Genomic DNA, 24,634 nt, shown 5'->3' with positions numbered 1-24,634 from the left:
TAAATATCTTCAATCCAGTGCACTGTCGTGAATTTACGACGTGTATTTTTAATTCAACGTATTCTTATTCGACTGGTTACATAACCAATTTAACCCAAGAAGAATTACCATGATCATCCCTGACCTAATCTTCTACTACATGATTAATTAGAGCCCTTGTTTTGTATATATTTTGTTCTTCGAATTTCTACTTGCTGATGAATACAGCTTAATATGGACCTTCACCAAATGTTAAAGAAAATGGATCCATTTCAATTTCAGACGAATGTCGTTTGACAATCTTCCTACCAACATTAACATATATATTTTTTAGACTAGATTATGAGATTGACCTACAATTGTTTTAACTTGTTGTTTATAAGATTTACTTATAACTTTTTAATAATGGTATCAAAAACTTTTAATGTCACATTTTATTCCAATCTTATATGATTGATTATTGTAAGACAGTCTTAAATGTAACTATTATTTTTAAAGTTGTTCATAGTGCTGATGATGCCCGTTTTTCAATTATTTATGATCATTTAACCACAATAGTGGTAATTGTAAGTATTGACTAGGTTGACAATAAACAAATATTTTTTTAAAATTATATGTAACTACCTATAGGTCATCAAAAATAAATCCATATAGGGAAGATAGCACAAATGTAGCTTAAATCTATACAAACTTCTAACCACAAATATTTTCATTCAAGTAAGAAAAGTTAAGGAGTTTATTTAGTTACAATTGAATTATATCACTGGTAATATTTTCTGTAATTAAAGGTTAATGGTGACTGATAAAGTCTTCTTACAAGCTACATTACTTACCATCTACAAGAGTTTCATTGAATAGTTGTTAGATGTGAATAAAATCATGATGACAGACCACATTATTAATGTGTTGGCACTCAAATTAATTCTTGAAATTAATATTTATTTTTAATGAACAACTTGAGTAAATATTAGTAATGACATTTTGATTATTTTTATTTTGAATGGAATGATGACTTAATGAATTATCTTTTCTTACACATATGAGCGTAATAACATTGAGAACTTTGAAATGATTGAGAAAATATTTTCTTCTGATAAACAACAGTGATGATAATATGTATGGACAGCTACTGGCAAATGAAATTAACTCACTGTGAGTAGATTAGATCATACATGTGTAAATCAAGTGAAAATTTAAAAAAAAAAATCAGATTATGTAATGATTGATGGAAGAGGGAAACGTGATTTTCATTTTATTTATATCTGATTCCAATGTCAATAATTTGCGTCGGTGACATTTTCTAGCTCCCAATCGAGACTTGCAAACATTGTCAACATGTTTCTTTTTTAATTTATTTGGAGGCCTCTATTTCAAAAAATTATTTAAAAAAAGGATTGATGAGATACAAAGTTAGTTGATTATATTTTTCTTTACTTGATATCAAGATACTTAAATAATTTTTCAAGATTTTCTTTTATTTAATAAAATAATATTAGAAAAACTTATTTATTCTTTCAGGGACTTTTTAGTATAAGTACCATAGTCTTAAGTGAATGTTGGTTAAGAATTATATGAAAGTACTGCGGAAATGACCCGAATCGCATGTACGCGACATCCGCTACGCAGGTTGTGTTTATCCGACATATTGTCCCGGTGGTCCGCTCTCGATACTGAACCTATGACCCGAAATTTTGAACCCAATTGGAAACTGATGTCATATTGAGCTAGTCTGGATCTTATGTGACTTGACCTGGATGTGGGGATGGCGCAATACCAATGAACAAAACGGACTTTAACTATGAAATACAAATGAACAAAAATTAAAATCCACAGCCTGTTTCCGGTCATTCAACTGGGTCAGGGATGGAATGAATGAAACTTCCATCTAGTGGGGTAATGATTAATGACTAACAGATGAAATGATATTAGAGAGTGTTGCCGGAATGAATGATAACAGGGAAAACCGGAGTACCCTAAGAAAAACCTGTCCCGCCTCCGCTTTGTCCAGCACAAATCTCACATGGAGCAATCAGGATTTGAGCCACGGACCCAGTGGTGAGAGGCCAGCTCGCTGCCGCCTGAACCACGGAGGCTCTGATGAAATACAAACAATAAAACAAATCATGGAAGAAAACAACCATACACCCAATACAGTAGCCTGCCTATTATCGAAACAACAACAACAAAAAAAAAAGCCTAAAGAAACTCCCATCCAAAAATGATAAATTTTGTGAACAAAAACATGTACAAATAGCTAAAGTATTCAAAAATAGCAATCAGAACAAACAGTCAAACTGTGAAGGCAGAAGTTTTATCAACATCCTTCTCCTGTGAAGTTAACGGCAATTAACAAAAACCCCTGCGTTACGTCAGACTGACACACATAGGTCTTATGGCAATGATGGGATAGCTGATAGCTACATGACCAAGAGATAGTGGGTTTGAACGCCACTGTCGACAACTCTGAAGATGGCTTTCCATGGTTTTCCACTTTCACACCAGGCAAATGCTGTGTCTTAATTAAGGCCATGATCACTTCCTTCCCACTCCTAGCACTTTTCTATCCCATCATCACTGTAAGCCCTATCTGTATCAGTGTGATGTAAAGCAAACTGTAAAAAAGGTTGTGTACCTCAGCTACGTGACCCAATTGATGGTGATTTTCATGCATGATGTCATGATGGTGTGTTACTTCATTTCACATGGCACAACAGTAACAGCAGATTACTACACAAAGTTCCTGCTGAGATAGGTACGTTGTGCCATTAGAGAGAAGCATTCTGATCTTTTGATGATGATGATGATGATGCTTGTTGTTTTAAGGGGCCTAACATCGAGGTCATCAGCCCCTGATAGTATGAAATGAGACGAAATGCAATGACAAAATAAAAATAAAAAATCCTCCACTGACCAGAATTCAAAACGTGAGGACGAAAAATGAACGGATGGATATGAAGTTAAAACAATCAGTGGAGACGACCCGCAATGCCTCAGTCTCAGAAACTGACGGAAAACAATAGTAATACTGACCAAGGGGCTGCTTCTATAGATCAATACTAAATCGATGATGCTTGCAAGCTAAAGGGGTCCAAAATATAGGTCATCGCACTCTCATAATGGTACCTATCGCTTGGCAAGTAGAACCTTGGTATTTGACATGGTGCGGTACTAATCAACAGTATCGTAGACTCGCGGTATTCCACACATTATGGTATTACTCACAGGTAATGAAATTTGCACAGGTAATACAGACCTATGGTGTTTCACACATAGCGGCGCCATTTACAGGCAACGCAAACCTATGGTTTTCATTACATACGTGTACTAACCACAGGGACTCGTACTATCCCGTGGTGTTCCTTATATAGTGGGTACTAATCATAGGAAAGCCAGAACCCTGCTGTCGCTCATATAGTGCTACTAATCACAGGTACCGTAAAAGCCTGACCGCACGGTGCTCCTGATTGCTACTAATCACAAACCTATTTGGTACCTAACATAGTGGTACTACGCGCAAGTAATAATGACCCATGGTGTTCCCCGCGTGGGGGTACTAATCACAAGTAGTTTCATGGTTCTAATCAAATCATCCCTTGGTCGCCCCTTTTAGTCGCCTCTCACGACAGGCAGGGGATACCGTGGGTGTATTATTCGTCTGCCTTCCCCATCCACAGGGGGTGTGTGTTTGGTCTGCGAGAGGTTTTTTTATTTCCCTCAAGTCCGCCGGCAAGCCGGTTAGGACCTCCCTATCCGCCACCTGGGACGCGCCACGTGGGAGTATCACCTCTCCCCCTGCTACGCCTGCGTAGCAGGTTCGTGACCTGATCTTTTGGACAATGCAGCCATTTTTCATGACACTACATACATACATACATACATACATACATACATACATATTCCACGTCGTTCCATCTTAAGCGATGGGTAGGCGAACGAGGCTTCTCCACCAGTTCTAGTCTCTGAATTTCTCTCCTTCTTCGATGCTTTCCAAAGTATGTCCTCGCTGTTCAATGTCAATCTTCACCATGTCCTTGTACCTGAGTCTTGGTTGCCCTCTTGGTCTTTTGTTTTCAAGTTTTAGATCATACATTTGTTTTAGTAATCTTTTATCTCCCATGCGTCGCATATGTCCATACCATCTTAGTCGCTGCAATGTTATTCTGTCCTGCAGTCTTACAACTTGAGCCTGCTTGTGGATTTCCTCATTACTGACTCTGTCCCCCCGTGTTTTACCGATCATGCTACGGACAAATCTCATTTCTGTTGCCTGGATTCTACTGATATCTTTATTTCTCATGGTCCATGTTTTGCAACCATAGGTCAGGAATGGTACGTAATAGGTTTCGTATATGACTCTTTTACATTTTGTTGGTATTTTCTTGTTCCATATTATGTCACTAAATATTTTGTAGATGTTGCTACCTGTCTGAATTCTGTGGGAAATTTCCTTGTCTATAGAACCAGTATCAGAGATAATACTTCCAAGACATTTGAACTGATGGTTCATTTGTAGCTGTTTTCCCTCCATTTCAATGTGTCCCACTGGTTGTCAGTATCTTTTCATGACCATAACTTCACTTTTCTCTTGGCTGAAGATGAGTCCATATTCTTTAGCAGCTTCTGTCCAGGACTTTATTTGTTCTTGAAGGTCTTCTTTAGAGTCTCCCCACAAGCATATATCGTCAGCGAACGAGAGAACTTTCATTTCCTTACCTCCAATGGTTTGGTGTACTTTTCTCTGAATCTCGTTCATCACAGTGATGAAAAGAAGAGGAGACAAAATACCAGCCTGTCTTAACCCAAATTTTATATCAAAGGTTTCAGTCATTCCTACAAGTGTTTTGACCTTACTGCGGGTATCTTCATACAAATTCTTGATCCTGTGTATCATGTCATCCTGTATTACAATTTTCTTCCGTGTTTCCCACACCTTCTCTCTGTTCCCAGCATCAAATGCTTTCTTGATATCCATAAAGGCTAACCACTAATCTCTGTTGTGTTCGTAGTATTTTTCCATTAACTGACTGATGGTAAAGATTAAATTAGTTGTTGATCTCTTCCTGAATCCATACTGTTTTTCGAAGAGGTTCTCTTCAATAAGGGGTCTGATTTTACGCTCTATAGTTCTTTTATACAGTTTACCAACTTGAGATGTTAAAGTGATGCCTCTATAGTTGAAACATTTCTATCTCCTTTCTCGATGATTGGAATTATGATGCCTGTTTTCCAATCAACTGGTACGTCCCCTTCTTTCCAGATCTTACGAAAGAGTCTGTAGATCCAATGTTTTTCAGAAATGCCCATAGCCCTGATCATTTCATCAGCACCAGCTGATTTTCTGGTTTTGATGTATTTCCAAGCATATTCCACATCATTCCATGTTAAGTCTAATCCGTTGTCAGAGGCAGACTTGTATGAGATAGTACTTTTTCTTTCTTTTTTTTTTTAGGCTGCATGCAATTCACATTTAGCAATTCATCAAAGTAAGTCCTCCACGTCTCCTTGATCTTATCATCTTCAGTGATCAGATTTTCATTATCTCTTAGGTATTTGGAGTGTTCCATGATACTACAAGACCAAATAAAGCAGAGTAAGTACAATAGGTACTGCAGCGCTGGGGAAGACGAGAACTGGAACACCCAGCATACCCTCCAGACCTGTCTCCATGTCATTAGATCTGATACCAGAAGTAAAGGAACATCACATTGTCGATGGTGTGGGACATGAGAAGACACTGCAAATGTTATGTGACAATAGATGACTCGATTCACAAGTCTTGGTGGGTGTGCTATTTACCAACTGATGAGCCCAATTTAGCAACTGGGGCAAAATGCAAGCAACCAGGAATGAGTTAGCTGGAAAATTTATAATTCCAATAACGGACCAACTACGTTGGTATTATAAATTTACTCATTCAGGACAAATATTTCAGGTTCCCTATGGGAATAAACATCTGTATCATCCACATGATGTCCCAAACCTATATGGCACTCCTCAGCAACAGCATGGTGAGACCTGGTGTTACATGATTATGAATGAGCAGTAGAACACTAGAAGTTCATAATACTGTGATATGTCTTGTTTGTGATAACACTAAAATAGTTCAATTTTGCAGATGTTTACCTGCCTGACATTATTGTTAATGCCCTGAGGGCAATACACTGAAATTTTATCATGTTATTCCAGCACACAGCAGACGAAAATTTCTGGGGAGAACGCTGTATCATAATAAACATGAGTAACACAATATTGTTTATGGGTGTTTATACAGGGTCTCTCTTATAAACCCAGACCGAACGCACAGTGTTTGTACTCTGGGCTGCAGCAGCTATAGTACGGGAGACGGGCGCATAGTTCTTGACCTTGTAAGCAGCCTGCACGTGTTCGACCTGGCAAGCATCAGTCGCCAGTCTGAATCCCAGCCGTTAACATAATGAGACACTGTATTTTCGTATGTAAAAGTTCTGGTTTCATCTTAATGGTCGTGTGAACAGTCATAATTCTTGCTATTGGTGTGCAGACAATCCTAATGCTGTTTATGAAATCCCTCATTATGATAGGAAGACTGGTGTTTGGTGTGCTGGTGTGTTAGTGCAAGACGAATAATTGGGCCAATTTGTTTTTTTTAGACGACAGTACATGCAGAGGGGTACCAAGATGACATTTTGACGCCGTTCTTCCATCAGTTAACGGAAGAAGAAAAATTGCGTGGGTGGTTTCAACAACATTCAGCCCCTGCTCATACAGCAAAAGATTCCCTTCTTACAATCTCGGAAGTGTTTGCAGACAGGGTGATCAGTGCTGGTCTATTTCCCCCTCGTTCTTCAGATCTAACTGTGTGTGTGATTTTTATTCGTGGGGTAAACTGAAAGAAAAATTGTATCGAACAAATCCTCACACATTGGAGGAACTGAAAGAAAACATGATGAATGAAATCAGAAACATTACAGTGGCAGAACTCACTCACGTCAGCCAGAATGTCGTTACCAGATACAGTGCCTGTATAACCCAGGAAGGACGAAACTTCCAGCATTTCTTATAAGGTAAGATTTCATGTCAGATTGTATACACACTTAAAGCAGGGCAGCCACGCACGACATAAGTTTGGCTGAGGCAGATGCAATAGCGCAGAGTATAAACACCGTGCATTCAGTCTGGGTTTATAAGAGAGACCTTGTAGATGATCCCTACCTACACAGTCTGCATTCCCCATTTCATTTCATTTGTATATGTCAAATTTTCCATCTTTGCTAATAGGTTTTTGTTTGATGGCTCATTATACCGGCATTGGGTCATCTCAAGTGGCAAAACTATTTGAATGGTAAGAGAAAGGAGAATGAGAAGAAAAGTGGAAAGACAGGAGAATTGCAACGTGGCTTTAGAAATGGAAGATCATAGAAGATTCAACACTAGACCCCATCTTCAGCAATGAGACAAATGAAGGAAAAACAACGGAAATGTATAAGAGAACTCGTGTTAACATTTCTAGATTTTAAAAAAGCAAACAATAGACTCCCCACTGGGAGAAGATGTGACAAGATCAAAGCCCACTGGTGGAACAGGCATGGTCCCAAGTAGGCTCATTCAAAAGAAGCAGAAGAGTCTCCAGAGAAAAGGTAAGGAAAGTCATTAAACCTTTCCCGCCCTTAGCGCCCGCCTGTTCACTTTGCCTTTCAGTTCCTAGTGTCCATAAATGCCCGGCTGCATTATCTGCACAGGTCTGCTTCTATGCGATAGTTTTGTATATTTTCTCGGCAGTGAAGTGTTTATAGGCCGGTCCCGTGGTGTAGGGGTAGCGTGCCTGCCTCTTACCCGGAGGCCCCGGGTTCGATTCCTGGCCAGGTCAGTGATTTTTACCTGGACCTGAGGGCTAGTTAAGGTCCACTCAGCCTACGTGATTAGAATTGAGAAGCTATCTGACGCTGAGATAGCGACCCTGGTTTAGAAAGCTAAGAATAACGGCCGAGAGGATTCGTCGTGCTGACCACATGACACCTTGTAATCTGCAGGCCTTCGGGCTGAGCAGCGGTTGCTTGGTAGGCCAAGGCCCTTCAAGGGCTGTAGTACCATGGGGTTTGGGGTTTGGTTTGGAAGTGTTTATAAGGCATTGATGAACATGCAGTACAATCTACAAGGCTTAGGAAATAAAAGAAAAGCGATAATTTGTCTTGAAAATGCCTGGCCAATGGTCTTGAACTTCTGCGAGTGCAGGTCAGCTGTTTCGTTTGTAAACATGGCGGGATTGAATACTGGATATTGAAACTGAGCTGAATATAGGCGAAGAAAGTGACAGAATGGTCGAGTAGGGGTGGAAGTGAAATTTTAGTGAGTGAATAACATATCAACGAAGATAATTTTAGTGATAACAGTGATATAAGTGGAAACGAATATCGAAAAATCGGACCTGATGGCGATGCCGCGGCAATTCAGGTAACACAAACATTTCATTTCGTTACTCCGAATGGTTATATGGACGATGTTGAACCTGTCCATAATTTGGAAAGAGTATTACAAAAAATATATTGATTTTTACATATCTTAGGAGGAGACAAACTATTCAGTGACATAGCCAATTTCATATATATCAATGCAGCACTCAAACAGGCACATTCCAGTAAAATAGATATAGAATGGGAAGACACTTTCCCAGAGGAAATAATATATACAGTACATGGGCATCACTCCATTTCCAAAATCACATCATTATTGGTTTAGAGGAATCCAGACAATGTGAGAATGTGACAAATGTAGCCTACCTTTGTGTTGAGTAACACCAGTGGGAGGTTTGAACCAACCACCTTATGAGTCTACGAATAGAGAAATGGATGTGATGGTATATTTTCTGATATTATTGAAATTTTGAGTACACTGTGACCAATAGTTTTTATTATATTTATTTTTTTGGAAACTATGCGCTCTGCTTCAATTTTTTCTAAATAATAGGCTGTAACCTGGGGGGGATAATCGGAAAGGATTTGGAAAACTGATGGAATACTGCAAGTGTGTTACAACAACTGTTGTGGGTAAGACAGAATTATTTCGAAATGTAATTGGACTAATACAGGGAAGTCTGCTGTCACTAATGTTGCTGATAATAGTAATGGATGAAATTCTAAAGGAGACAAAGGAAAAATATGAGGACAGGGAGCTTAAGGTGATGTTTGTAGACAACATTAGGGTGTGGGGAGCAGTTGGACAAATCAATTAATTATATTGGTAATTATGAAATGAAGATATGCATGGAGCAAGACAATGGTGTTGACTAGAAAAGAAAGAAAAGAAAAGGAATCGTAAAAATTGGGGAGCATAACCTTGAAATTGTGGAAAGCATCCAAATATTTGCAGGATGATCGACTGGATATGGAGATCAGTAAAAGGATACAACAGGGAAATGCATTTTTACAGAGTGTGAAGAACTTGATCTGGAAGAAGGGAGTACCAAGGAAGTATAAAGAGGTGTGATGTGTAAGAGTATTATTTCCTCATAATGACACAAGCAGCATATATCTGGATACTGATGAAAAGACAGGAGTATAAAATCTAGACCAGTGAGATTAAATTTTGAAGTAATATGATAGGAAAGTCCAGGGTAAGAAATGAGGATGTCAGGAAGGAAATAAGACTAGAAAAGCTATCAGACAGAATAGAGAGAAATAAGCTGAGGTCGTTTGGATATGTTAAGATGGAGGAGGGAAGGATACCGAAGCAGATCATTATCATCATCATCATCATCATCATCATCATCATCATTTGCAGTTTCCAGCTGTTGGCCAGGTCTGCTCTCCCAGCCTCTCCATCTCCTCTCGTCTTCCCACCACTTCTCCCTCGTCACTCTTGCCCAGACCTCTCCTCTTCTCTGTACACTCCCTTCCACTCCTTTTAACCACCCGTCTCTTGGTCCTCCTCGGTCGTTTTCCTGTTATCTCCATTTCATGCATCCTCCTCAGTATCCTTTCCTCTGTCATTCTCTTCATGTGTCTGTACCATCTAAGTTTAAATGCCTCTATCCTGTTCTGTAGTGGCTCTTCTTTTACTATATCTCTAACCTTCTCATTTTATCCATTCTTGCCACTCCTATCATGCTTCTCATAAATTTCATTTCACTTGCCTGTATCCTAGTCACAACTCTCTGCCTCATTACCCAAGTTTCTGCTGCATACATCAGAATAGGTACATCGTACGTCCTGTATATCACTCTTTTGCTTCTCTGAGGGGCATCCTTACTCCAAACCATGCTTCTGACACTTTTCAGGAATTCTTCTGCTTGTCTTCTACACTCAATTATTTCCTCATCATTTCTTCCACTTTCCTCTATGATACTTCCCAGGTACTTGAAACTCTCTACCTTCCGAAGCTGTTCCCTTCCAAGCATTATCCCTCTCGTAGGTCTCTCCTTCTTTCTAGTTGTTATCACTATCTCACTCTTTTTGGCATTGAAATTAATTCCATATTGTTTCACCTCCTCTTCCCGTGCATCTCACTGTTCCTGGATATCCTCTTCCTTTTCTGCCCAGACTAACAAGTAATCTGCAAACATCAATCACTTTCATTTTTCCTTCCCCAATTTTCCTTGCCACTTCTGTCACTGGCACATCCATTACTACAATGAAGAGCAAAGGTGACAGAGCATTTCCTTGTCTTAATCCACTTTTTTTGCTCAAACCAGTCTGTTCCCTCTCCTCCTACTTTCACACAACTGACACTCCCTGGTACACCTCCCTCACTTTTTCTATTATCTGCTTCTCGACACCTTTTATCTGTAAGGCTTCCCATACCTTGTTTCTGCACACATGATCACATACTTTCTCAAAGTCCAAGAACGCCATCAGTAGATCTTTACCCCATTCATAAGGATGCTCTTGTGTTACTGTGAATATAAGGTCTACTGTGGACCTTCCTGATCTGAAGCCATACTTCTCTTCCACCCTCTTTCTGATTCTATTCTCCAGAATCTTCTCAAACACCTTTGCACAGTAACATATTAATGTGATTCCCCTATAGTTTTTAAAATCTTTCCTATTCCCTTGCTTGAAACAGATGATGGAGGCTAAAATTGAAGGAAGAAGGCTAAGTGATACACCTCAACTAAAGTGGCTGGACCTGAACAACAGAAGGGAACCTGGATAGGAATGCAGTTGAGGAGCAGTAACGGTGGTTAGAAAGAAGATGGAAAGGTACTATTAACGTGTTGATGAGTGCACCTAAGGACAGTCAATAGCGTGCGCACGGCATTTGCCATTTGGTCCTACATGAGGGAGCACGGCATTTGTCATTTTAGACTAGTACTAAGAACTTAATTGCTTACTGACGTAATATCAAATTTGGTAGTGATTTTTGGAACTTCTTCAGTTATTCGACTAGTGTCGCTGTACAAATCCTAGTTCTGTATGGTGATGGTTTCTGATGGAAATGCATATACTCCCTACAGTGTAAGAGTTTGGCGCACCGTTAGCCTACAGGTTACAGCAGTGTTACGATTGCCGCCGATGTGGATAGCTGTTTGTGCTCTTTGTAGCTATAAATATTTATTTTCAGTTTTTGTAAATATAACTGTGAATGTTTCTTCTTTTTTAAATTACAAGTGATGCTATGGAGTTCCTGGACACAAGTGATAATATTATAGATGAACTATATAGAGATATTAGTGGTGAAGGTGATATATTTAAAAAAGTTTTGAAATGACAGTGTTTACTCGATCCAAAATGTCTTTTCATGTGTCTTAAAGTTGTAATAAATAAGTTTATAGTAATTCTTTTAAAAAAAATTTCTTACTCCCCAGAGGTTGTTTACCGGCCAAATATGTTCTCTGATGCGGCCAGCAGTATTGCACAGCATATGCCATGCGCACTCACAAAATGTTAATATCCCTATCTGGCTGAAGACAGAAAAGTGAAATTGATGATGATGATGATGATGATGATGATGATGATGATGACGATGAAGGTTGTCTCAAAATGGAACGTCTACTTACATTGTTGTCTGACAGATCCATCATCTTCAAAGAGTCAAAGCAATCCCAAATATTTTTCACTTTAATTGCAGGCAGTTCATTCCTGTTCAAGTACATGTTAACAATAGGTTTCCCAAGTCCTTTGGCACGCTGCAGCACATAGACAAACACTTTTGGTAACCAGAGAGGGCAGTAAAACAGATCCACCAAATCTGAAACATGGATCCATCAACAAGAAAATGAGAAAATGTTCAAAAATGTGAATCAGTAACCAGCAACCAACAGACTACAGATCTGCAAGAACAATCAATGTCAAGTAAGACAAAAAGCTACAAAAAATTAACTTGGGTCATTTAAAAATGTCAAACATTTTGATGTAGAAAATACAGTAGAAGTCCGCTATAGTGAGTACGGCATATAACAAGAACCCCGTTATAACAACACTTTCTGTCTGTTCTTTCAAAAATCCTATATTAAACTGTGTATTATTCTTCGGTTACAGCCAAAGCCCTATCACTGGCGCATCCGTTATTACGAGCGATTAAGCATGTGTGATTTTTTCCATTACTGATATTTATGCACCCAGCGTTTATATTGCATGCGATCAATCACCTTCATTATCGTTTCCTCGCTATGTCCAATAGTGAGCTCTCTCATCAACATTTTAAGGCGATGCCAGAGTCAATTAGTAATACCAGTCGACTGCTGTTCCGTAAAGAAAAATGCGTAAATAACGTGTCCAATAGCATTACAAATAAAGGCCGAAGTAAACAATCGCTTAATTTTAATGCAAAATACTGCAATTAAGTAAGAATCGGATACACCTCAGGATATAGCAGTGAGTAGCATTGATTTCAGAGGTTAGTTTATATTTTCTCGTGTCTGGTTTAATTTCATAAAGGCTATTATCACGTGAATTTATAGCGAGAAGGTTATCATTTCTCTACTGGTGCTTGAAATATGTTTTCATGATACATATAGTACGGTCAAATTAGGTTAGGCGACACTGTTTGAATAAGAAAACTGAAAAGTTTGCCACAAAATGCGATCGACCATCTTCGGTACGGTATTGTTTTCTCACTATGTGCACTTACGAGCTTTCTCTTCGACATTCGAAAGTGATGTTGGAGTCAATTAGTAATACCCGTCAACTGCTGTTCTGTAAAGAAAATCAGAAATGTAAGATGAGAACATGTTTTCATAATAAATACATTAATAACATGGTCGATAACAGTTGTTAACTCGTTAGAAATAAAGGCTAAGTAAACGATCGCTTAATTTTAATACTCTATACTGAAATTAAGTAAGAATGTGATACACCTCTAGATATGGCATAGCACATCACTGATTTCAGAGGTTAGATTATATTTTCTCGCGTCTGGTTAAATTTTGGTAAGGCTATTCCCATCTAAATTTATAGTGAGAAAGGTATCACTTTTCTACTGGTGTTTGATATATGTTTTCATGGTACATACGCGGTTAAGTTAGGTTAGGCGATGCTGTTTGAGTAAGAAAACTGAATTGTTTGCCACAAAATGTGCCCTTTGGTATAGTTTTCTTGCTATGTCCACTTGCGAGCGATCGGAATCGATTAGTAATACTCGTCGATGGCTGTTCCATAAAGATAATTAGAAATGAAAGAAAAGAACATGTTTTCATAATAAATACATTAATAACGTGGTCGATAACAGTTGTTAACTCATTAGAAACAAAGGCTAAGTAAACGATCGCTTACCTTTAATACTCTACACTGAAATTAAGTAAAAATGCCTGATGTATGCTTTCCAGTACATACGTGGTTAAGTTAGGTTAGACAACGCTGTTTGAATAAGAAAACTGAATCGTTTGCCACAAAATGCGACCTTTGATGTAGTTTTCTCGCTATGTGCACTTGCAAGCGCTCTCGTCAACATTCGAAGGTGATGTCGGTATCGATTAGTAATACTCGTCAATGGCTGTTTCGTAAAGAAAATTTCAAATGAAAGAGGAGGACATTTTTTCATAATGTGGTCGATAGTAGTTGTAAAATGTTAGACATAAAGGCTGAAGTAAACGATCGCTTAATTTTAATACTCTACACTGAAATTAAAGTAAGAATGTGATACACCTCAAGATATGGCAGAGGATAGTTTATATTTTCTCGTGTCTAGTTAAGTTTTGGAAAGGCTATTTTCATGTAAATTTGTAACGGGGAGGTTATCATTTCTCTACGTGCACTTGAAATATGTTTTCACGATACATATATGGTTAGGTGATGCTGCTTGAAGAAGAAAACTGAAACATTTGCCACAGACGCCTCTGAACAAAATCAAACATACACTTTCACGTGTATTTTGAAAAATAACATGCAAGTAAACCCTAGTGTGGCTACTATCCACAAAAACGCATGTTCAGAACAAACTGATTGCCGTTACATGTGTATGGGGTTTTTACCAACTTTTACAAAAAATTAGATATAACGACACTCCGCTATTGCGAGTAAAATTTTCGCCATTATGAATTCTCGCTATAACAGACTTCTAGTGTAGTTAAAGTCAAGATTATGTATACAGAGAAAATTCTATCTGTAATAATATTCACATTAAGAATTGTTAAAATTATTGTATATTATTATTATTTTTTGTAACATCAGAGGTCCACATTTCAGAATGAGTTTTTATTTTCACACATTTACTTTATTTAATCTGTATTCAGACTCTAGTTTTTTTCATATCATAATCCTCATGATTGTCATTAAAAGCCTCTAGTTGGATTTGCACTTCTGTTTTGCTGACTCCCCAGATCACTATGTTATCCACAAACAACAATATCTCCCATATGTTGCCTTTGTTTCTTTAGAATTTCATCCATAACCGTTATAAGTGGAGACAATACACTTCTCTGTCTTAGTCCTGTTTGATTTCTAAACCAAAACATTGGTGATGACAAGAGGAGAACGAGAAGGGATCGTTAGTATTAAAGGACAAATCCTTGAGGTTGTTGAATGCTTTAAATATTTGGGAAGATAAATAATGCAAGATGCAAGGTTAGATAAGGAGATCAGCAGAAGGGTACAAGTAGGAAATATGTTCAACTGGAATGTAAGGAACCTGGTGTGGAAGAGAGAGAGGTTCCTATGAACTGTAAAGAGATACCATATTTACTCACATATTAGACCCCTTTATTCCCCACCTTTACAGCCAAAAAAGTAAAGAGTTTTTAATATGCAATAACCTCAAATTTTGTGCAGTGAACACATGATTTCTAGGTAGGCTATAAAGAGATATAAACTGTACATATAAACATTCTACACTGTTCTTTAACAAACCTATGAATGTATTTGAGTATTTCTAAAAAGACAGTATTTCTAAATGTAAAAAGTCAATAAATGGTGAACGCGACTTTTAGGTCTACATATAAAGTAAATATAATCCATTTTAGTTGCTCATATCACGTCATTCGTTTCATCTAATTAATTCCTCTGGTGATGTTGACATCAGGAAGGGCATACGGTCGTAAAAACTCGCTATGAAGATTTGTCTCACTTCATACTCGACCCTGTAGAGAAAAGGGATAAGGGTATCGTATTATCATTTTATGCAATATTGATACTAAATAACTCACTGGCCAGTTATTTGTCTCTGTCAGTTGAGCAGTAGGCCTACCACACACTAAACCTGATCACTGCTTTCATTTTAATTATCTTGTGCCGCTACTACCCTGCTACCAGCGTGTCGTCATTCCAAACGACGTTATCTTCACTGCCATTTTGTCAGCCATGCACTGCAATCGAGACTGCAAGCATTCGAGGTCCCATTTCTTGAACCTTTTAAAAATAGTTTTGTTCCCGACTATAAAGTCCAAACTGTGTGAAGCTATTCCCAAATGGTTTCTGGAGATGGTCTCTGATATTCCCAAATGGTGTATGTGTAGCAGAAGCCACTTCTTCTGAATAAAGCTGTGTTGTTGAGAGCGTGTCAAACCACCAGCTGATAACTAGTGTATGTTACGAGTTGTATTTACGAATGCAATACATAGTGATTGGAAGCATTCTTTTGATAACTGTGGCTGTTGAAAGGCAGACTCTTATTTTTTAAGTATATTTCATGCTTGTTCTCTACATTTATCACATCAGGATTTAACTAAATGGCTATAAATGACACAAGAGAGACCGCATTGTTTAGGTTAGGTATGGTATCGCCTGGATAGTGCCAAGAGTTCCACGACGGAAAGAATAAAAATAAATAACAGGAAAGTTTGCGGCATTTATGGATATCTACAGGTGTGGCGCTAATGCGTTTTATTATCGTAATGGTTAATTTCGTATGTTCGTGGTCTCCCATTTTTTATTAACGTATACCCTAGTATATTTTTGTTTGGTGTGTCCGAAAATCATTGAAAGCAAGTGCGGACATAAAAAATCAATATTATTATTTGTTAGGTACGTTGGTGAACAAAATAATTGTGATTGGATTGTTTTTATCATGTTTTAAACCTACTTCTCTCCCAAAAACCCTATACTGGCCCGAGTTACGAGATATTAAAGGATCACTTTGTTAATGATCTCGCCTGCGTATATATATATATATTTCTATTTGCTTTACGTCGCACCGACACAGATATGTCTTATGGCGACGATGGGATAGGAAAGGCCTAGGAATTGGAAGGAATCGGCCGTGGCCTTAATTAAGGTACAGCACTGGCATTTGCCTGGTGTGAAAATGGGAAACCATGGAAAACCATCTTCAGGGCTGCCGACAGTGGGGCTCGAACCCACTATCTCCTGATTATCTGCGTATATTAATAGGCCTAACAACTATGAATATTTCTTAACTTAAGTAAACCTATTTCCTCATCCCAAGGTGGTGCAGCTCTTTTTTAGACAGGCCTCCAGTGGAAGGGAGTTGCATGTACCATTTTTACTGCAAATCAACCTTCCTGCCATTCGTAAATCTCTGGCAATACGGTACCAGGAATCGAACTCAGATTCCTGAGAACGGCAGCTAATTGTGCTAACCATTATACGCTGGCAGACATTCTAGGCCTACGCTATGGAGGCGGACATTTCTTAACTATGAAACACAGATGTACTGCGTGACTTCGACGCGTATTTTCATTACGTGGGCCGTACAGACGAAACTATTCACAAATTTCTGTGATGTCATCAGAGCTGCTTAAGACTTGTAGTCACTTCGAACCGGAATCGTTCTTCTCTGATGAATTACGTTGGGGGTCTTTTATGGGAGATTTATTTTTTCATTTTCTTCATCTCGAAAAGCCAAGGAGGGTCTAATATGCGAGGGGATCTAATACACGAGAAAATATGGTAAAGTACAAGATATACTATACCCTTATATTAACGTATGCATCAGAGACTTGGACATTGACAGCAAGAGATACAGTAACATGCCATTATAATGAACGCCAGTTTAACGAAATGTTCAGAATAGCAAAATTATTTTTAGGCCCCTTCCCTTTTCCCTATTTAATGTGTGTTAAAATATTTCATTGAGTACATGAAGATTATCTTATTCAGTTTTGGTGAGCAAGTACTGAACGTCATTATGTAGGATTAATTTCTTATACATAAAACGCAAATTAAAGCCAATTTTCTATTAATAAAAATATCTTCAAATAATGGGGTGTGCACATGGAATTAAGTGTATTTCTTATAGTATTCGCATTTACAGGATATGGTTCAGGTAGCCATTTTCCATACATGGATGTTCGCGATTGGTCGAGCTAGATATCGATTTCGAAGTAACCAATATGTAAGAAGTAATGCTATTGGCTGTGTAGGAACGCCACATTTACAATCAACCAATGAACGTTACGGTTTCACATCTCTACACTCAGTACTGCATTTCGTTTATTCACGTCTCGTGACACGTTCATTGTTTATCTTTCGTTCGTAAAGTAACATGTTTATTACTGTGCCAGTTAACTCTTTCGCTAATACGGATCGAAAGAAGTGAAAGCAGTTTTCTTTAACCCCTCAGCGTCGCAGCCGTTTAAAGAGCTTCCTACCCCGCGGCCGGATGAGATTTCAACTACGCGTGCCTGAAATACATTGATTCACTTAAAGCGTTACTACTAGTATAAGAGTAGCCCGATATTCACGAAATTTGGAATTCCTTATGGTAGAACTATGTACATGAAGATAATTACATAACTGTTTCACATTTCCTTAGTAATTTAGTTCCGTGTGATAGAGTTCGAAGCACTCTTCGAGACAGAGACCCAAGGCACACTCCTGGCAGCAGTACACCGATGTCTTCTTTTCACCGTGTTTTGAACACGCGATACAACGTCTCTGAGGTTTGGATTTCTCATTCTTGGGTGCTAATTTCCTGATAAAACGTATTTCCTGCAACCTTGGAACTGTATTATCTGATGCGCGCCGGCCTTGAATATTTTGTTTCCCGCCCGAGAAGCGTATTTTGTACTACGTAAACAAACCTTCCATCAGCTGAAACTGATAAGATAATTGCTCAATGTTTGTCCCTGTGACTTGTCTAAATATTATTGGAGAATCTAGGAATCATAATTCACTGTTGAAAACTTCCCTTTGACCTGTATACGTATCTATAGTCTCCTACACGAAATTCCCAAGTACTGGTTCCTCCTCATCGTCACTCTCATCATTTACCACTGCATCGGCCACAGCCACATCATCTATTTCATTATCACTACTGCTAATACTGCCACTACTACTTCCGACTAAACTTTCATTTGAATTATACAATATTTCAAGCACGTTACTCTCAGCAGGAGCTAGCCATTGAGCGCGGTGCGTCACACAAGCTGATGAAGCTGCAGCGGGACCGAAAGAGGCAGGACGAAACTGAATGAGGGGATAACATTTATGACGAATCAAACCAACTCGATACATACCATGCACAACTGCTTCTCGTGTCGTATGACAGAAAGCAGCACTAACTGATGCCTACACAGAGCACTCGTGGAGAGTTACGAAAATACTACAAGCTGAGAAATAAAGACAAATATAATAAATAAACCGCATTCTTAATACAAAATTAGAGCAAAGAACATCACACGAAAAGACAAACTTCTCAGATCATCATTTCTTTATTTTATTCTGTGGGAAAGAATGAAGCAAATGGACTATTAAAAAAGCAGGGATTGGTGCTCAGACATAACTGACAAATACTTATCCTTGCAAAAGCAACTACACTTTAACGATTTTCAATTCTTATTTAGAACACTGATAAACCCGAAAATGTCTTCTTGGAAACAAAACAATTTGCATATCCATAACACCGAAACTCTTCGCGCTATAGCCGTAAATGCAAAACCATGTATGGGTCTATACCACTTATAGAGGTCGGCAGCTACGAAAGAAAAGGGTGTCTATACCACGTATAGAGGTCGGCGCTGAGGGGTTAAAGGAAAAATATAAAATACTTTTTTATAACGAACACAATTTTAATGAAATGTTCAGAATAGTGAAATTCCTTTCGAAGTGAAGAAAGGAGAAATAGCAAAGATGTACGACATCAGCCCTTCAAAGTCAAGAAATTCCTTATTAATGAAGACAAAATTAAAATCTGTCAGAAAGTGGACTGGGCGTCCACATCTTGAAGCACGCAGAGGTCGCAAATGTTGAACTCGTACCTTTGAGTTTCGACTCGATCACTTAAGTTGCTCGAAGTTTTGTTCAATTCAAAATGGCAGCCAAATAATTCCTGCCAGTCGGACATGGTTGAATGTAACCTCCAATTCACTGTCAAAGAGTGTCACCAGAGAATAATATTTAATAACCCCCTGCTCTGAAATAAAAGGCTTCTACTAACATCTGTTTTAGAAAAAGTGTGATCTGTAATAATACTCTGATATTTTTATTGGCCCCCATGCACAGGTTTTCATATTTGTAGTTTAGTGTTTTTCACAACTTTCAGTGCACTTGTTATTTTATGAGCCACAGCAGAAAAGTTTATCATATTTGTTCTCTTGTGTTTTTCACACCTTTTAATAATACTTTCCCCTCATCTTTAGATATGGTAGATATAGTATACCCTGTACCCGCGGATACACGACGTAAAATGCCCTCATGTCGAAAAAGGCCGTATTTAGTGTTTCTGTATCCCTTTGGATAGTTTTCATTCGTATATTCAGTACTGTAATACGTTTTCTTGCTTAACACGCTCTTTTTTTATTTTTTTTGTCTCCTCTAGAAACGTCATAACGAGGTTTTACTGTATGTCATAAATGTCATAAAAGAATAACAAAACTACACTGTTCATAAAATAAACACATGCATTAGATCAAAAGTAAATTTCAGAAATAATCCAACCTATATGATGGCAAAGTTTATACAGATTTTTTTAACAGAAACATTTTAAGTTTACTTCGACAGCAGTACTCAACAACTTAATTGAATTTTGCAACAGAACCAAGGATTTTGAATTAGAGCAAAGTAAGACGAAGTAACATATATGTAACATAAAAGACATGTATTCCAACATACCAATTTCTAAAACAAAAGGTATTATAAGTGATAGGAATCCGTGTGATGATGAGGAGGAAGAGGAAGATGTGCCTCAAAGTGTTCAACAGAGTTTGACTCTTGTGCAGGCAACAAACATGGCACGTAGTCTTCAGGATTTTCTTCTGTCACGAAGTAATGTGCCAGAATCTGTGTTAAATTCAAGTGTAGTGGATGCTGACTATCTTGAATATTCATTTGTGTCTGGGAGTGTTCAGAAGAAAATCACAGATTTTTTTCAAAATATGAAGTTGAGGACATAATGTACAGGTACAGGGTAAAATTTGAGATGCTGAAAACTTCCTGCAAGAACTTGTACTTTATATCATTACTTCATGTACATACTGTACATGTATGTATCCTAATTTTCCTCTCATTTTATAAATAAAGTAAGGTTTTTTATGTGTAAATTCATGTTGAAATGACGTAGATTATTCAACAGCTTTAGTGATGGGCGAGTTCCTAAGAATTGACTTATTTCAGTATAACAAAATTTCACTATAACAAATTAAATTCCGAGGTCCCCAAAATTTTGTTATACTGGTATTTTACTGTAGTGACATGCGACATGTTAATCCACAATTTCAGCAACACAGGCAACATTCCAATAGACCTGAAAATATTTCACAAATAAGCTCACTGAAGTTAAGTCATAAGGTGACACCCAGATTCGACAACATTTCTAATGGGAGTTCGAAAATTGTGACATTCAAGATTACGTATTCAATCAACTTAGGAATAATATGCTCCTTGGGACATTAAAGACTGCATAATTAAATCAGCCAATGTCTTTTAATAAGATACAAGCATGGCAACTTGGTTTAATTTAATGTTCATCAAGTGTAAACGTACTTTTTAACTGAATAATTATATGGATTATTCATTGTGACACCCAAGTTCGATAGTATTACCAATGAGAGCAAGAAAATTGTGACTTCAAGATTACGAATTCAATCAACCAAGGAATAATACGTCATTTGGACAGTAAAGACTACACAATCAAATCAGCCAATGTCTTTTAATAAGATATAAAACATAGCAATTTGGTTTTAATTAATGATTACTTTTCAACAGAAAAATTGTACTTGTTTTTGCATATTCCACCAAATGGAATAATAAAAAAATAGCCAGATGTCTACAAAAATCATATATCTATACGAAAACATCTTTTTTTAAACAACATCCAAGGTAGCATGTTAATTTTAAAGATTTTATAAGGATACAAATACCCAGGATCCTGGATATTTTTATCATTAGTATAGGAACTACGGCTGATAATGCCCAAAATGTGGGCGAAACATGTCCCGTGATAACATTAGTAATGCAAAGTTTTTATGTAAATAAAAACCATATTGTAATGAAAAGGTGGACTATTCATAAAAAAAGTTTAAAGTGAAAAATATTGTAATCTTTGTCGGTAGTAAGTATATACCATTCTCAAAATTTCCTGCAAGTTTAAAGTCAAAATACGGAAGGTCGTTTGGGATCTCTGGTGATGAGTTTAAAGGCCGCTGGCAGTGCTGTTATAACTTGAGCCCATCAAAATGGGAAATCATGATTCACATCACTACTGAAAATGCATGTGTGCAGAGTTTTGTGACATTAGCTGCAACGATGCCGAAGCGGATTTACCTTCACTGGGAGGGCTACATAACAGCCCTTTCTGATATTCTATTCTGCAATCCATGGAATGTGCAAGAAGCACGATTTCTTGATAGCAAAGAAAGGAATCAGTGCTGTATCGAATAAAAAACGGAAAAGACAAAAAAAAAAAAGGGGATAAACAGGCAAATCCACTGCCAGCCAACAGTCATAGAGAAGTGGTGAGAAAAGTGAAGGCCCTTGCCTCAAGTGGTAACCCTGCCCCTCTACGTAAGTTGGAGATATCTGTTTCAACAGTTAACACTATAATCAACAAGGACCTGCAATTAGAAAAATGTCACAAGCGCCGAGTTCACAAGCTGTTGCTTCGTCACATTTCAGAACGTCACACTAACACAAGGAAGCTGTATGGGGGCTATCTGGCGGGGGACAGATGGAAAAATGTGGTGGCATTAGACAAAGCATATATGTTTATCTTAGTGACTAAAAAAAAAAAAAATATAAATAAATAAATAAAAAACAAAAAACAAAAACAATTTACTACCGCCCTAGAGACAAAAAAAATGATCAAACATTGTATAAAGAATGCCAGGAAAGTTTCCCAAGGGGTTTCATAATCATTGCTGAATACTGCTACAATGGCAAGTTAACCGTTCACCATGTCACTGATAATGCGAAGGTGAACTCTACATACTATCAGCAAGAGATTTTAACACCCATTTACAACACAGATATCCCAGCAATGTATGGGAGGGCAAAAAATCAGGTATGGGTACATCAGGATAAAGCATCCAGCCACACTTCTCGTTCGACTTGTCTGTTCTTAGAGATAATGGAGATGGAAACTGGAATCCGTGCAATTACTTTTACTATACTGACATTCTGGTGAAGGCCTGGACTCCTGAAAAGGGCTTTAGGAAATAGACGTCCACGCACTATCAATGGTCTCTGGAAAGCCTGTCAGGATGAGTGGGATAAGATAAACATGCTAGCTCTGCGAAAATGTCTGCTGCAATGGAAATTACGTTATTGAGTTATAGCTAGAAATGCTGACTTTCTAATGAGCATGATTGTTGGTGGAGACATGGCTTTTCACACATTCTCAGCATGAGAGCATGGTACTAAAAGAGTTAAAGAACTTGCACACTCAGCTAAAAACCAAAATAATGGGCAAATGGTTAGTCCTATCACAAAATGAAGTCCAAGAAGTATATTTAAAAATCAGTTTTCTAAAAACAAGAAAAGAAAAAGGTCACACGCATTTTTTAAAATATAATGACTCTCCAGGAAATTCTGCTTTTACATCTTAAAACACGCTTTCTAAAGCCTTTAAAACTAAGCAACAATAACACTGCACTGACTAACTGCTCTGTCTCTACTGCTCCACTCATATCTGCTAAATGACAGTACGAAACTAACCCATCAACAATAAGTTCAGAAGGTATGCGACAAAAGCACGAGCATTACTAACAGTGAACTTCTCACAGATAGAGGTGTGTTTGTGCAAGAATGAGAACACAAACACATGTATAAATGGAATTTAAAACAGGAGAATAAGGAAGGATCATTTGGACTCCAAACATTACTCCACAGTTACCTGGATCATTGGGGAAGTTACTCAGGTCCAATGTTTTAGTCTCGCTATCATATCGCTTATTGATACACTTGACGATACACCTGCTGAGATTATCACGTTCGCATAGGCCCATTGAACTGGTGTGAGTGTAACATAAGATGACTTCCAGCATAATCTGTAAATAACAATACATTAACCACTTGATTTAAAAACTTGAGATAGTCCTGGGTTTTAATTTTTACAACAATTAAAACTCTGAGAATATTCTGGTGACCTAACAGTATGCAATAAATAAGCTTAAAACTCTGAACATAAGGGTTTTATGCACCTACTTACATAAGTCACCACTTTTACATCTCAAATTCTCAGACAAATTTCTGTCTGAATGCCACTGTTACATGGCAATGCACCAGCTCACAGGAAAAAGACAGGAAATGTGATTAGACACACCAAACATTTTTCACTTCCATTTCTTTAATTTTAAGCCCTTGTTTCAAGAAGGATGGTGATGAAGAATTTTATTTAGAACTAGCCGATGTACCCGTGCTTCGCTACGGGATTCTCAGAAAGAGTGTCCTTGTGGTTTTCCTAACTGAAGTCAACATAGGCCATTACAAAAATGACAGTAGGAAAGTAGCGACTAAAAACAATGTTATCATATAAAACAGTCAATCAAATGAAAAACCGCACCTTTTCTCACTTTTAACGAACAGTACTATGGTTGAGATCTAACAGTCCGAAGTTCAAGAGCTGGAATGACAAGGCCACAGACAGCCGTGAGCACTCCTCTGCCATTATTCTGTTAAATATGCACACTGCTCAATCCAATCAGTGCCTCAGTGTAGGAAATGAATAGCTCGAATGCTATGATGAACCAGTGTGTTACGTATCAGTAGTATCAGAAAATTTATGAACCAGAGGAACGTCATGCTAAAGAAAAAAGTTATCTAACTTCCCAGCTACTTCCCACCAATATTCATGCAGGTTGTTATACTCGGTACGACGGGGCGAGTTGGTCATGCGGTTAGGGGCGCGCAGCTGC

General features: G+C 37.9%; 1 protein-coding gene across 4 annotated transcripts in view; it reads right to left on the bottom strand.

Annotated features, from left to right (window-relative positions):
• LOC136883067 (nuclear RNA export factor 1) overlaps positions 1-24,634 on the bottom strand; it is a 115,211-nt gene that overhangs the window by 53,627 nt on the left and 36,950 nt on the right. For all 4 annotated transcript variants that reach the window (XM_067155220.2, XM_067155219.2, XM_067155221.2 and 1 more), the window contains exons 6-7: positions 23,614-23,767; positions 11,951-12,141 (exon numbers count right to left, since the gene is read on the bottom strand). In XM_067155220.2, coding sequence (XP_067011321.2) covers positions 11,951-12,141; positions 23,614-23,767 — 345 coding nt within the window. The remainder of the gene's footprint in view (positions 1-11,950; positions 12,142-23,613; positions 23,768-24,634) is intronic.

The sequence above is a fragment of the Anabrus simplex genome, chromosome 11 (assembly GCF_040414725.1).
Source record: "Anabrus simplex isolate iqAnaSimp1 chromosome 11, ASM4041472v1, whole genome shotgun sequence".
NCBI classification, from domain to species: Eukaryota; Metazoa; Arthropoda; class Insecta; order Orthoptera; family Tettigoniidae; genus Anabrus; species Anabrus simplex.
The sequence above is the reverse complement of the archived record's forward strand: the minus strand, read 5'-3'. Positions and strand labels throughout refer to the sequence as shown.